We start from the raw sequence: 15,706 nt of genomic DNA, 5'->3' as shown, positions 1-15,706 counted from the left end.
TTGAAATTAATAAATTACTATTGATGTTTTCTGCCCCAAATGAAGCTAAAATCAAACATCCAGAAAATAAAGTGTTACCCGCTAAGTTTGTTCTGAGCTAAGATTTTTGTTTATACTTTTTTCTTTTTTTTTACATTTGTTTACTCATGTAAACCTTTTTTTTTTTAAAAAATTTTTGTTAAATTTTTTTTTACATTTAGCATGACAAAGAAATGACAGAAACAAGCATTTAATGATATAAGGAGGATTTGCTAAAGGCATGACAAAATAAAATAAAATAATCTTTCACTTTTATTTTTCAGGGATTAACATTTTATATTAGGAGTCAGTCAATATTCATAGCACATTTACTTGATTTTCTGCTAAAGTTTGACAAATACACACAATTATCTCCCAAGGTCTAAAAAAAAAAAGTACACTACTTGACCTTATATGATACATATGTGGATACTGGGCCATAAATGATTTGGTAAATCTACTGCTACAAAACTATGTTTGCCCAGCTTGATATAAAAGAATTTATATATATTAAAGAAACTACCTTATGAACATTTCCCTATTATCAAAACTGTCTGATCCCAAAATTTAGGGACAAGCTACCTTTTTATTAATAGAACGTTCCTGACTCCCCACAATTCCACTTTGTTGGTTTTCTAATGCTATTACAGCATCTGACCAGTGTGTGATTTTAACAATTTTATTCAATGTTTTTTTTCATTCTTTGTATATATTTCATACAATCAATACAAAAAATAAAGCCACTGGTACATCTTCAAACATGCAGCAAAAAGCACAAACATCAGTCACAACAGTAAAAAAGTAAGTGATAATACTGTAGTAAAAAAATTCTTTAATCTGTTATATGATAAAAAGTAATGAGCTGTAGGAAAGACAGTATCACAATAATAATAATTACCATAAAAACATTACATTATTTTTTCTTCCTGTCATGGAAAAATTCCACCAGTGTTCACACATCACCATTTCAGAGTCTTTCTTCTGTTGTAAGCAGTTCATATCTAATTGTGTACTCTTGCTCATGTGTTTGTGGGTTCTGTATCATCCATTATGTCAAATTGTGCTTTCTATACTGAAGATATATCTAACAAGGTAAATATTCATTTTAATTTTAATAGTAATCACCTGTATTTCAGTTGTAATATGTAACATCCACATTCAACATTACCGAATCATTCAATCACAGTTACCATATTCCACATATCACAATGGAAATTCTTAACACTGAAAAAAAATTAATATATATATCAATTTTGTAATCCAAGATATTTTCAAAATTTAATTGGACATAATGTTACAAGCGAAGTGAAATGTGTTCTATGATTGATTTCTTTCTCTCCATCTCTTGCCAATACATCAGTCACTATCACTGCTGTCACTTCCAGAAGAGTACTTTCTCCTTCTTTCGTTGGTCTTATCTCTACTGCGGGACCTATCTCTTTTATCTCGCGACCTGTCCTTTGACCTGTCTCTTGACCTGTCTCTTGACCTGTCCCTGGATCGGTCTCGTGACCTGTCCCTTGACCTATTACGTGACCTGTCCCTTGACCGGTCACGTCGGTTGTTTCTATCCCTTGAACGTCCCCGTCTGTCACGGGGCCTGTTCTGCCTCTCCCTGGAGCGGTCCCTCCTGCTTCGGAACCTGTCCTGCCGTCTGTCACGTGACCTAGAGCGGTCCCTGCCCCTTCGGTCATGAGAGTGAGCCCTGCCACTGCGATCTCTGCTTCCCTTCTTAAGATCACTTGCTTCATCCTTCTGCTCCTTTACGGTGTTATTTTCTTCTTTCCCAGCTGCCGCACCTTCATTTAAAATGAAAGATTGGTCATGGCTTTTGGGTTCTTCTTCATTCACTGTGCCATTGCTCTTCTTAGCTCCTTCTCCATCATCATCATCATCATCATCATCATCATCATTGTCCATAGCTTCATAATCCAAGGCAGTTTCATCCAAGTCATCTTGTTTGTCCTTGCTTCTTTGTTTTTCCTTGTCTGTAAATATGTAATGAAGACAGGATTTTAATACCTTCATATCAAAGAAAAGAAATTACAATAAGAAATTACTTCAACAGCATGAAAATTTTTATCTGATCTCTAATAACTCTAATAAAAATCATTTGTATTTAACCCACTCACACTAAATGACATCCTGTCATGCCCTAGTGAAAACATCACTCATGCAAGGTAAATTCCTATCATGTCATACACATTGAAGCCTGCTCTAAGTTATAAGCATTAAACTGCTATTCCTGTCTCTTGTATGTGTGAGTCATTGAGAAACAGCCCCACAAAAGTAAGCATAAAGCCTATTTTTTAGCCCTGTTTCATAAATTGTTTACATTACTGCATGATGTCCGAGCAAATGGCTCAGAATGGCATCATGCATATCGTGAGTGGCTTAACATGGAAGAGGAATTCAAGAGATGCTGTTCAAGACAGGCATCTAATTTTTATCCTGTCTAATGAATAAATTAAATTAAATGTAAAAAAAAATAGAAACAAAATTATCAACGTACCTTCTCTCTGTGATTTTGACCCAGTCTCTTCGTCTGGCTGCTCTTCTCTTTTCTGAGACTGGTTGCTGTGGGCAAAAGAACAATCTCAGCAATGATAATACATACACACAAATGCAAAATCTTTCAACATCTAAATATCCAATTAATTTGTCTTTTACTTGTGGTGAGCTAACACCCATAATTAATGGCAGTAATCCTATTGTCTAATCCAAGAAAAATCATGGAAGCCCATGATCGCCAAGGCCGCGGTGGCCGAATGGTTAGAGCATCGGACTCAAGACTGTCACGACGGCAATCTGAGTTCAAGGGTTCGAGTCACCGGCCGGCGCGTTGTTCCCTTGGGCAAGGAACTTCACCTCGATTGCCTACCTAGCCACTGGGTGGCCAAGCCAGCCCAAGTCAAGTGCTGCTCCCAAAGCCCGGATAAAATAGAGAGAATGATTACCTAAAAAAAAAAAGAAAAGAAGAAGAAGAAGAAGAAGGTAACACCGGCACTCTCCGTGGAAAGGAACTGGGGACCCTACCACGTACTCACTCCAAGAGCATCACAACATGAAAACTATAAAGTATCATGCTGTGACCACGGCGGCTCAGACATGAACCTACCGTTAAAAGAAGAATACAAGAAAGTAAACTCCCTTCAGTACCTCATTCAAATTAACAACTTGACCCAATTGCAATGAATGACATATTACGTCAAAACAATCACAATGTCAATAATAATAGTACATGAGAGAGAGAAGAATCTTAAGAACTCAATGAATGCAGTAGTTATGTGATGTCAGGTAGGCCTACAAAATGATTCTTTGATGACCAAGCAGTTCTAAAGTTAACTCGTGAAAAACATTTCACAAAACAATATTGCAGTGATCAGTGTATATACCACAAGTGAATAAGTTAAAGAACACAATATGCATAATTTTTGTTTTTCTTTTTTTCCCAACCACTCACATCTGTGTAAGGAAACACTACTCAGTCATCCCAACTGTAATCACCACCCTTGTGTATACATATTCTTGTCACTTAGCCTTAACTTACATACTTACATGTGTGTGTGTACAAGTGCCTATGTATAAGTACCTATGTGTGTGGATATATGCATATGTATTTATATCAGTGTATGTGTGCATACACAGAGGAAGAGGCAAACCGAAGACAAGACTGAGCGACAACATCAAAGATATTTGCGGGTTGTCGAAGGTACAAGTGGAAAGAAAAGTGCAAGATCGAGTTGAGTGGCGAAGGATGGTGGAGAGGTCCACGGCTGCTCAAACATGAGCATACCGTTATTGATGATGATGATGTGTACATATGTGAATGTGTGTGCATGTGTGCGTGTGTGTGCGTGTGTGCATGAGTGTGTGCATGTGTGTGTGTGCATGAGTGTGTGTGTGTGGTGTGTGTGTGGTGTGTGTGGGTGTGTGTGTGTGGTGTGTGTGTGTGTGTGTGTGTGGTGTGATGTGTGTGAGTGTGTGTGGTGTGTGTGTGTGTGTGTGTGTGTGTGTGTGTGTGTGCATGAGTGTGTGGTTGTGTGTGTGTGTGTGCTGTGTGGTGTGTGTGTGCATGAGTATGTGTGTGCATGAGTGTGTGTGTGCATGAGTGTGGTGTGGTGTTGTGTGGTGATGAGTGTGTGTGTTCATGAGTGTGTGTGCATGAGGGAATGTGTGTGTGTGTGTGTGTGTGCATGAGTGTATGTTGTGTGTGCATGAGTGTGTGTGTGTGTGTGTGAGTGTTGTGTGTGATGAGGTTGTGTGTGTGCATGAGTGATGTTGTGTGTGTGGTGTGTGGTGTGCATGAGTGTATGTGTGGTGTGGTGTGTGTGTGATGTGTGTGTGTGTGTGGTGTGTGTGTGTGAGTGTGTGTGTGTGCATGAGTGATGTGTGTGTGCAGTGTGTGCATGGTGTGTGTGTGTGAGTGGTGTGTGTGCATAGTTTGTGGGTGTGTGGTGTGTGTGGTGTGTGTGCATGAGTATGTTGTGTGTGCATGAGTGTATGTTGTGTGTGTGGTGAGTGAGTGTGTGTGTGATGTAGTGATGAGTGTGCATGTGTTGTGTGTGTGTGTGTGTGCATGAGTGTTGTGTGTTGTGTGGTGTGTGTGTGTGGTGTGATGTGTGTGTGTGCTGGTGGTGTGTGTGTGTGTGTGTGAGTGTGTGTGTGTGCAGAGTGTGTGTGTGCATTGTGTGTGTGTGTGTGTGTGTGTGTTGTGTAGTGTGTGTGTGTGTGTGTGTGTGTGTTGTGTGTGTGTGTGTGCATGTAGTGTGTGTGTGTGTGCATGTGATGGTGTGATGTGTGTGCGTGTGTGCATGAGTGTGTGCATGAGTGTGTGTGTGTGTGGTGTGTGCATGGTGTGTTGTGTGTGTGTGGTGTGTGTTGTTGTGTGTGTGTGTGTGTGCATGTTGTGTGTGTGCATGAGTGTGTCTGTGTACATGAGTGTGTGTGCATGTGTTGTGTGCATGATGTGTGTGTGCATGGTGTGTGTTGTGGTGTGTGTGCATGGATGTGTGTGATGGTGTGTGTGCATGTGTGTGTGTGCATGGATGTGTGTGTGTTAGTTGTGCATGTAGACAAGTGTGTGTGTGTAGAGTTTGTGTGGTTGAGTAGTGTTGTGTGCATGAGTGTGTGTGTGCATGAGTGTGGTGTGTGTGTGTGGTGTGTGTGCATGAGTGTGTGTGTGTGTGATGTGTGTGTGTGTGTGTGCTGGGTGTGTGTTGAGTGTGTGACATGGTGTGTGGTCATAGTGTGTGCATGAGTGTGTGTGTGCATGAGTGTGTGTGTGTACATGAGTGTGTGTGCATGAGTGTGTGTGTGCATGAGTGGTGTGTGTGTGCATGGTGTGTGTGTGTGTGTGATGTGTGTGTGTGCATGAGGTGTGTGGTGTGTGCATGGTGTGTGTGTGTGTGTGTGTGCATGGGTGTGTGTGCATTGATGTGTGTGCATGGGTGTGTGGTGTGCATGGGTGTGTGTGTGTGTGTGTGCATGAGTGTGTGTGTGCAAGAGTGTGTGTGTGCATGAGTGTGTGTGCATGAGTGTGTCTGTGGGTGCATGAGTGTGCTGTGTGTGCATGAGTGTGTCTGTGGGTGCATGAGTGTGTCTGTGTGAGGTGTAGTTGTGTGATGTGTGTGTGAGTGTGTGCATGAGAGTGTGTGAATGTGGTGATGATGTGTGTGTGTATGAGTGTGAGTGTGTGCATGAGTGTGTGTTTGTGTGCATGAGTGTGTGTGTGTGCATGGTGTGTGTTGTGTGTGTGCATGGTGTGTGTGTGTGTGCATGAGTGTGTGTGTGTGTGTGTGTGCATGTGTGGTGTTGCTGATTGTGTGTGTGTGTGTGTGTACATGGGATGTGTGTGTGTGTCCATGAGTGTGTGTGTGTGCATGGTGTGTGTGTAGTGTGTGTACATGAGTGTGTGTGTGGTGTGTTGTGTGTGTGTATGTGTGGTGTGTGTGGGTGTGTGTGGTGTTGTGTGTGTGTGTTGTAGTGTGTGTGGTGATGATGAGGTGGTGATGTGTGTGTGCATGAGTGTGTGTGTGTGTGTGCATGGTGTGTGTGTGTGTGCATGGTGTGTGTGTGTGTGCATGGGTGTGTGTGCATGTGTGTGTGCATGTGTGCTGTGTTGTGTGTGCATGAGTGTGTGGTTGTGCATGAGTGTGATGTGTGGTGTGCATGAGTGTGTGTGTGTGATGTGTTGTGTGAGCATGAGTGTGTGTGTGCATGTGAGTGTGTGTGTGTGATGTAGTGTGTGTGTGATGGTGTGTGTGTGTGTGTGTGTTGTACATGAGTGTGTTGTGTGCATGAGTGTGTGTGTGTGTGACTGTGTGAGTGTGTGTTGCATGATGTGTAGTGTGCATGGTGTGTGTGTGTGTGCATGATGTGGTGTGTGTGCATGAGTGTGTGTGTGTGGTGCCTGAGTTGTGTGTGTGCATGTGTGTGTGCATGAGTGTGTGTGAATGAGTGAGTGTTGTGTGTGTGATAGTGTGTGTGTGTGTGTGATGGGTGTGTGTGTGTGTGTGGCATATGGTGTTGTGTGTGCATGATGAGTGTGTGTGTGTGTTTCATGTGTGTGTGTTGGTGTGTGTGTGCTGGTGTGTGTGTGTGTGGTGTGTGTGCATGTGTGGGTGTGTGTGGGCATAACGAGTGTGTGTGTGTGTGTGGGGTGCATGGGTGTGTGTGTGGTGCATGGGTGTGGTGTGTTTCATGAGTGTGTGTGTGTGTGTGTGTGGTGTGTGCATGAGGTGTATGATGTATGGTGTGTGTGTTGTGTGTGTAGGTGTGTGTGTATGTGTGTCATATTGTGTGTGTGTGCATGTGTGGCAGAGTGTGTGTGTGTGTGCAGTATGTGGTGTGTGTGTGTGTGTGCATGTGGTGTGTGTGTGGTGCAGATGTGTGTGTGCGTGGTGTGTTGTGTGTGCGTGGTGTGTGTGTGCGTGGTGTGTGTGTGTGGTGTGTTGTGATGTTGTTGTATTGTTATTGTGATGTGTGTGTGCATGTTGTTATTGTATTATGTGTATGTGTTGTGTGTGATCATAAGAGTCTGTATGTGTAGTTTGTATGTGTATGTCTGTGTGATGTGTGCGTTGTGGTGTGCATGCTGTTGTGTCAGAGTCATTGCATATGATTGTAATCATTTTTCATGGCATCTATTTGGGGGGGTTGTTGGTGGTTCAATGTTTGTTTTTACAACAATGTGATGTGTGGTGTGGGTGTGTGTTGTGTGTTGATTTTTGTGCTTTATTGTTGTGATAGTAATTTGTGTGTATATGTGTTGCAATTGGGGTTCATATTTGTGTCATGAGGAGGGAGTCTGTGTCATATATGTGGGTGTGTTAATGCACTGAATATACAGTTGTATATTTGAATTGTATGTTGTAGAGGTAGATGAGTGATATATCTGCTACTGTAGTAATTTTTTATGGTATGGATAATATTGTTCATAATTTCATTAGATGCATTGGGAACTTTTGAGGTATTGGTTTTGTGTGTTTGGTTGGGAAGGGGGATTTTATCCAAATAAAACTAGGATAAAAAAAATAAATACTTCTCCAAGTTAAATACGCAGCATCCCTCTGCAATGCCCCAACACCAATAACCTAATAATACAGAGGATACACTCATGTATAAAATTAGTGAATTCAGTATGGTGTAGGTGATTAAAGAGGAAGGATAATACCAAATACATAGAAATGCCACAGCCTAAAAAAAAATAAAATTGTCTGCTTACTTTTCACCAGAATCCCCATGGCCTGGAACAAATCTATCACGCTGGTTTCGTAGCTTCTCACGCAGATCCCCTCTGTGACCATGATCATCTCCACGATCTCTTTGGTCACGATTCCTTCCTTCACGCCAGTCATCTTCTGTGCGAGTCCTTTCTCTCGCTTCACGCCAGTCCTGTTCTCCTCTTGTCCTTTCCCTCCCATTGCGCCAACCCTGAGGATTTCTTCCATCACGAAAGCCTCTCCTCATTTTGTCACGGTTCTCTCGCCAGTTTCCTCTTCCAAAATCCCGACCAAAAGTGTCAGGACGATTCCCCACATCTGGATTCCTGCCATCATGGCCCTCATTCTCTCGGTGACGTTCCTCCCGCCTCCGCCTCCTCTCCTCAATTTCCTGTTCCCTTTCCTGTTGCCGTACTTGACGGTCCTCTTCTCTTCTTATTTTGTCTTCTTTCCTCTTCTGAAAAAGTATTTCCATATAACTGTTAGAAAGTAGAATGAGGAATTAAGATAAAATTAACAACTGAGGGAAAGGATAAGCATTCATCTATTTGATAAATTAATTTGACTAAAAAGTGAACAATTAGACAGTTATTTCAGACTGTATGTCTTTGATAGCCATTCAAACATAGTGATTGTACAAAACACTGAAGTTTAATATATTTTTTTTTGGAAAATGTGAGATTAAAGCAGAAAAACAAGGCATTAAGTGCCAATACAGCTGCCACTTTTCTCTCACTTGCCACAACTCCTCTCTCTCCAACACCACCTTCATTTCCTCTCCAATAACCCCTACAGTCCTATCTGCCATGGTGGTGGCCTCATACACAATGCATGGGCTTTACTGTTCATCATGATAATACAAGGCCTGTCAAAAACTGGTCAACTTTTCATTATCATCAAGACATATGCCATGTCATAAAGTCTTGTGATGGAAGTAGGGTGAGTGTGAACTCATAATTTTAGTTTTGTATGGTATATGTCATCCAGCCATATCCCTGACCTTTTTCTCTCCCACATTCCCCCCTCCACACACCATACCATTACATATCACAGATAGCTACCTCATGGTATATCACTGTGCTTTATCTATTCAAACATCTAGATATTTAGCTATTCATACATGTAGATACTAGTAAATACATCAAATTTATAGGATAAGCATATTTTGTTACTTTATATGTGTTTTATTTAAGTTTATGATAGTTAAGCCCCACTTTCATTAACACACTTTCTGCTCTAGTGATGCTCTATGTATATGATACAAAATAATGAAATATACATTTTCTGGTGTGTGCAATCAGTAACTAAAATTTGCATTTATGAAACAAAAAAAAAATCAAGCCTCTTTTCTTGTTGGGGACAAAAAAGGAGCAGTGTTCCTAGTTCTTAGGGGTTACCTTTCAGCTTGCTTTCACTCCTGTCCCACTTGCAAGAAAAAATCATAAACACATTTTGTTAAGATTCTGTTACAGGAAATGAATAGTTGATACATCCCAGAGGTAGTGTCTCAATCTCCACTTCTTGCTAGCAGAACACCAGTATCAAAGTCATCTGTAATGCCTGCAAGATGAAGCTATGTCAACCTCTGCCTGGAAGCATGGGCTCATTCACCAAGTCAAACGTGATTTTTACTTGAGAGAACTTTGCTGCTGGGTCATGGGCAAGAAAGTTTATAACCCAGCAATCAAGAGAACACCAGCATTTAGTCTTACCTAGTATTTATGATAAAAGAGTGCAAGTTACACACTGGCTTGTGTATATGTGCATAAAAGGACCTTCTTAAACATAATGGTGCTGTCTAATTACTGCCCTGCACATAAAATGAATCACAGAAAACACATCTGCCATAGAAATTCCTATGGGTTAAGAACTTTCTTCCTAATGGAGATATATTATTTCCTTCTCTTACAGTAAAGCTTCCCTTGATCTTTTATTCTACAAATGTTTAAGTGTTCTTTTTTGTAAAGGGCTGCTGTTCATTACTTGTCTAAAAATGAGAAAAAAATAGAAGACAAATCCTAGCATGTAACTAAGAAAACAAAACAAAATAACAAGTGGAAAAACTGCCAGCTGAATTTTGCATGCTTTCAGTGTGTCATGATTCGTATGGCCTGCAGATCATGCCACAGTCTGTATGAGTTCCCTCCTCAAAGGCATGAAGAAGGAAGAATGCCAAGAGAGGGCAGTGCCAGCCTGCTCTCAGGAATACCAAGCTTGCTGCAGTTGTGGGGAGGTGAAGTAATGCATACCTCCTTTAACCCTTTCCCGACGGGTAGTATTCATAGTGGCCCAGGCCCCGCTGCCGGGGGCTTATATCGTCGCCCTAGCATGTGCAACCGCTCATGCCAAATACCAGCATCCCTTGCCGTTTCTTTGTAATACTACGAGCATATGTTGTATTTTCAGTTATCATTATTTTCTAAAGTCTCTACTTGCCATACTTCCTGATAAATCAAGACTGAAGGATATTTTTGTTGTTATATAGACTCCATAGTTGATCATTATTCACTCCATAGTCTGAATAAAATAAGCAGTGTGTGGCATCATGGAGTTGAAATCGAAGGTTTGTTGTATTTTTTTTTTTGTATAGTAAAAATGAGAAAGTAAAAAACAACTTAATCACACTTTCAGTGGCAGAAAAATAATATTTTTCTGTGATTGTAAAAAAAAAAAAAAAGAAAAGAAAAAAGAAGAAAAAAAAAAAAAAACCATGGAATGTCCATACATACACCATGGCATGTACGTACATGCCTCCGGCAGATAGTCCAGCCATGCCATGGTATGTGCGTACATGCCACCTGTTGGCAAAGGGTTAAGTCTGTGGAAGGCAGCACATGGCACACAAGCTCTGCTCTCTCATATGATGACAGCATATTCACAGTACCCATCCCTCAAGCCAAATTTTTATAACATTTGGATTATAGGGGTAAAGTTTTTTTTGTACTTAACCCAATGCTGCCAGGGAATATGCTGATTTTTTTTTTTTTTTTTTTTTTTTTTTTTTGTGAAATGTCTCTGCACATAGATGGCTCTGCTAGTTCTTAGCCACCAAGGAGTCAGTTAGTAGACCTTGTGACCATAACTGATTTCACTTTTCCTTAAATTGGCAGGAAAAAATTGTTTTTTACTAATGCTATGAATATTGATGGTGTTATTTTTATTATAGACATTATAACTACTATAATGTTATAAACATTAGGAAGAGCAAAATAAGATAACATAAAATATTTTCAAGGAAAAGGGCAAAACAGGCAAGACAGGTAGCACTCGTAATTGGCTCATTGGCGACTTAGTACAAGTGTAGCCATTTATGTGTAAAAAAAAATTAATAAAATATGCTCAGGGTGGGCATGGCATGTACGTACATGACATGCCTGTCAGCAATGGGTTAAGAATGGGTGACTAATATTTTGTAAGTTCTGAGTCTTTATGAATTTAATGGATAATAAATACTTCAAACTTTGCTATCTGACAAACAATTTCTAACCATGGTTAGATAAGTACAGTAAAGGGAGAACTGCTTGAATCTTACCACTTCCACTTTCTGCATAGGTTTATCTTGTATTTTACAAAGAGGCTGACACTCATACACACACTTACACAACATGACATTTAGATCCCTTCTACTGTCCTCCATGTACATGGATTCCAATCCCTCATTCAGAAGGTGGCAGGCTATCCCCATGCAGGTAACTGACATGCTAAACACTACCTAGGTAAAGGTAATCTCTTGGAGAAGACCTTGAAGAATTAAGGTATTGCTACAAGTGCAGCATTCATGGTTTGGAATAAAATGAGAAATAAACTATATCAGTGCAAAATGAGGTTTGCATAGGATTTTTTATATTTAAGAAATACATTAGGAAAAAGTTGTGTTACCTTCCAGCTAAAAAAATATTTTTTTAAATTTTATAACATTCATTAACAACTAAAATGCAAGTATTAAGAAAAGAAAAGTTATTTGGAGTGTTATCTGGAGAACAAGTAAAGTAGATAATGTTGATACAGGTGGATTCAGTAGAACAAAGGCTTTGATAAAGATTATTTGAATGGTTTGAAAGTATTTTAATTATCTAAATTATATACAAAACATCATTCCTCAATATGATAAAAAAAACACATTCTTATATGAAAAAATGGGAAGTAAGCAAAACCTGGTAAAAAATAACACCAGCAGTATTTTGTTGATAGGATGTTAGCATTATTTTCTTTCAATGCCAATCCTTACTTATGGATGTAAAGGCCCTTCAACATAATGATACTAAACTTTCCAAATGGGTAGAAAAATATAGCTACTGGTGGAAAAAAGCTTGGGAGGTAGCCTTTTCTTTCTTCTTTTTTTTATTGTAAAACAGTAAACATCAAATAACAATCACAAGTTGGATGAAAAGGAGCATGGGCTTGAAAAGAATAATTATTAAATTTGAGGAATTTAATTGTATTTTTGTTTCTGATTTTTATATTGATGAAAAATAATAAATTAAAAATACACTTCAGACTAAAAACTAAAAAACAAATACACAAAACCTAAAACCAAATCAAATCTAGAATTCTGAGTGTATAGTGGGGGGGGCGAGGGGTTAACCTACTGGTGAACCATAGTCTGCTGATATGTCTGATACCCCTGCCATTCCCTTTTTCTCTATTCCAATGGCTTCCAACCTTTTCTCATTCTTGAACCCCTTACTAAATGATACATTTCCTGAACCCCTATCATTAAATACTATACTTCACTGACATAGAAAGCACATGTCAAAAAATATCACAGAAAAAATATACACTTACCTTCACTGGTGTAATGGTTGCACTTGTCTCTCTCTACAATTTTTTCTTATTTCACCATAATCCATAATTCTAAAAAAAAATGCACTTTTTACCAAGCTTTCATCTCTCCTCAAACAGCCCTTCACACACCTCTTGGGGGTTGTGCCCTACAGGCCGGAAGCCGCAGCTCCACTTACACCCAGTACATGCACTGTAGTTTAGTTTTATGAAGTTTCCTTACATATAGATAGTTCCACAAGCATCTAATCACCAAGGAGTTAATATGCAGTTCTACCTGACTTCACCTAACTACCCCATTCCTTGAAGTTCTGTGATTTTATTTTCCAACATTATCATTACTGATACATTTAGTGTTATTGGCATTATGGATATTATAATACTGTTATCAATATCAATTATAATATATATAAAACATATTTTCAAAAAAAAAAAAAAAACAAGTACCCAGGTGAGATCAGGCATAGTAAATGATTGCTTGGAGTCTAATCACAACTGGAGCATTCTTGTATAAACAAAATAAGTAAACTAAAATCATGGTATACTGGGCATGTATGTACAATCCCTCGAAAAATATCTGTACTAGGGAGGATATGAAACCGAAACGATTGCCAAGAGTCGATTTTGGAAGGTACTTGTTTTCAAAGCTTGGAAAAGATGAAGCTTCATAATGTGTTCTAATAGTGTTTTGGTGTTGATAAGGATAGGGTCTCATATGGAAATTTTAGCCATGAAGACTTTGCAGACCATTCATAGCTCCATAATTTCTCTTTCTCCTGGGGGAATATTGAGAGCCAAAGCACCAAGAATGTTAGGGATTTTAGTCAACTATGCCCTGTGGATCCAGCAACACCAAGAAACTGGGTCCTCCAGAGACAAAGCCAGAACTGGATGCCCTAGATATACAATAGAAGAAGATCAAGAAAATGTCATTCAAAAACATAAATAAATGTGCTACATGAAAGACAAGCAGAAAGCTTGCACTAAAGTGCATGAGTACCATGAGCTAATGAAAACTATCTGTTATTCAGCTGACTGGGTTTGAGATGAGGGAGTGGTCAGTAGTTACGTTCTCTTCCAGCAAATCATTTTCTTCCTAGTTATTAATTTTTATTTACTTATCTTTTTTAACAGGCCATAACTGCTGCAAGGGATGCAGACCCCTTTTGTTCTGCTGATAACATCCGGTGGGACTTTGCATTACAGTACAGAATGCAGACTGTCAGAAACTGCTGGGCTGTTTGGGTGAATGATGAACAGCAGTGGAGTCAGGGAGTTGACGGATGTTGTGGCCGGCAGATTTACAGAGTGTGCCCATATGGAAATCCTGGACAAAGCATTTCTACCGCCGGTGAGAGCTATGGTGTTCCCCGAGTCAGAGCCATTTTGCCCCTCCATTGGGGGCATTAGTGGTATCCATGCCACAAAGACTTGCCAGCATTCACCTGCATTAAATGAGCTAATAACTTAATCAGGACAAACTGAAGAGCTTATTTACTCACCTGCAGCTGTTCATATGAGATAGTGCGCCGCTGTGCCTGACGCCAGTGAGGTGGTGTGACACTCCGAGAACGACTCCTTGATCGTGAAGGTGTACGGTAACGCTATGGAAAGGGTTTGGGGTAAATAATTTACCAAGCCTAGCAAAAAGCTAATTTAAGAATGTCAGAGGAAGACTGTTTACCACATTCCAGACTAATTACTATTCTTGATCAAAATTAGGCATAACTTATAAAGCCAAAAGTCCTTCTATATAATGTTTCTTCCTAATACAAAATGTTCCTAAATTACAACTTATAAATGGTTATTAAAACCAATACAATAATAAAAAAAAAAATAATGATAATAATAAAAAAATAAAATAAAATAAAATAAATAAATAAATAAATAAAAAATAAAATAAATGATGAAAAAAAATAATAGCAATAATAATAAATAATATACAAAATCAACTAAACACTTACCAAAGATCCTCTCCCTTTAACCTTGCGCCCGCTCTTTGTGTAAGCTCGAACTGCAGCCCTTGTCCTGTCTCTGCCCCTCTCCATACGGCCTTCCTCATCTTTCTCTGGCCCAGCACGATATAAAAATCTGTTTTTTGGGACATCTGGGATTTCATCAGGGTTAATGACAGAAACAGACACTAATGGATGTGTGCGTAACTTGCTTGAATCACCTTCCTCGTTGATATCCTCTTCTTTCACTTCACCTTCTTCGTCAGAGCTGGAGATCACAAAATATTGATTACAAATAGGTAAAAATACATTTACAAGCACAATACATACATGAAATCACATACATGCATACACACCCTTATGTAACAAGCACACAATACACAATAAATAATCAGTTAAAATGAAAAAGTTTCCCTAACTCTCAAGAAATATTGAATAATGTAAAATACACACATATACAGGAGGGAGAAAGGAAAGGGAGGGAAGAGATGAAGGGGAAAGGGGGGAGGAGGGAAGGGAGGGAAGGAAAAAGGGAAGGAGAAAAGGAAGAAGAGAGGGGCAGAGATGGGGGTGGCACAGAGAGAGAGAGAGAGAGAGAGAGAGAGAGAGAGAGAGAGAGAGAGAGAGAGAGAGAGAGAGAGAGAGAGAATTGTTGCTTACCATAATAAATGTATATATTCACCACTTGAGGTCCTGAATACTTACTACAGTGTTTCTTTCAAAATGGGACGACATGACCTCTATGATGGTAGCAGAGTAGTACAAACTTTTTTATGTATTTGTAATGTGTTCTGACAAATTTCATTCATCAATGTATATTTAACCAAACTATCAATAAAAGGTTAAGCATTTTACTTGGGAATACCAACATGACTATTACTGGCAACATCTCTTTAATGCTCAGCTACTTGGATCCCATAAGATGTCAGATAAAATGAAAAAAAAAAAAAAATAAATAAATAATGATCATACCTTCCATTATAATCTGGCAACTTCCAAGAGTCCTCATATTTTTTAAGGCCTTTTAATTAGATGTGTAAACATAAAGCATAAAATAAAAATGTGACATATTCACTTCTTTTACTGCATTTTCTTTAATAACAAATCTGGACTAAAAAATGACCATCATCTTTCATATACTGAAGGAACCTTGATTCTGAAGTCTGAGGAATATCTATAATTTTCAACCACTTAGTCATGAATGATCATAATTTCCAAAAATATTTT

The 15,706-nt window shown here is 39.2% G+C and overlaps 1 protein-coding gene across 1 annotated transcript; it reads right to left on the bottom strand.

The window, feature by feature from the left end:
- Positions 1–278: 278 nt before the first annotated feature.
- Positions 279–14,747, bottom strand: LOC119576315 (peptidyl-prolyl cis-trans isomerase G-like; the record flags this gene model as incomplete). Its single annotated transcript, XM_037923936.1, is given in 5 exon segments — positions 279–2,006; positions 2,531–2,595; positions 7,745–8,199; positions 14,027–14,128; positions 14,489–14,747. Coding segments are annotated over 5 exon segments (1,513 nt in total), but the record flags the coding sequence as incomplete, so codon positions are not given.
- Positions 14,748–15,706: the final 959 nt, after the last annotated feature.

The sequence above is a fragment of the Penaeus monodon genome, chromosome 8 (assembly GCF_015228065.2).
Source record: "Penaeus monodon isolate SGIC_2016 chromosome 8, NSTDA_Pmon_1, whole genome shotgun sequence".
Lineage (NCBI taxonomy): Eukaryota > Metazoa > Arthropoda > Malacostraca > Decapoda > Penaeidae > Penaeus > Penaeus monodon.
The sequence above is the reverse complement of the archived record's forward strand: the minus strand, read 5'-3'. Positions and strand labels throughout refer to the sequence as shown.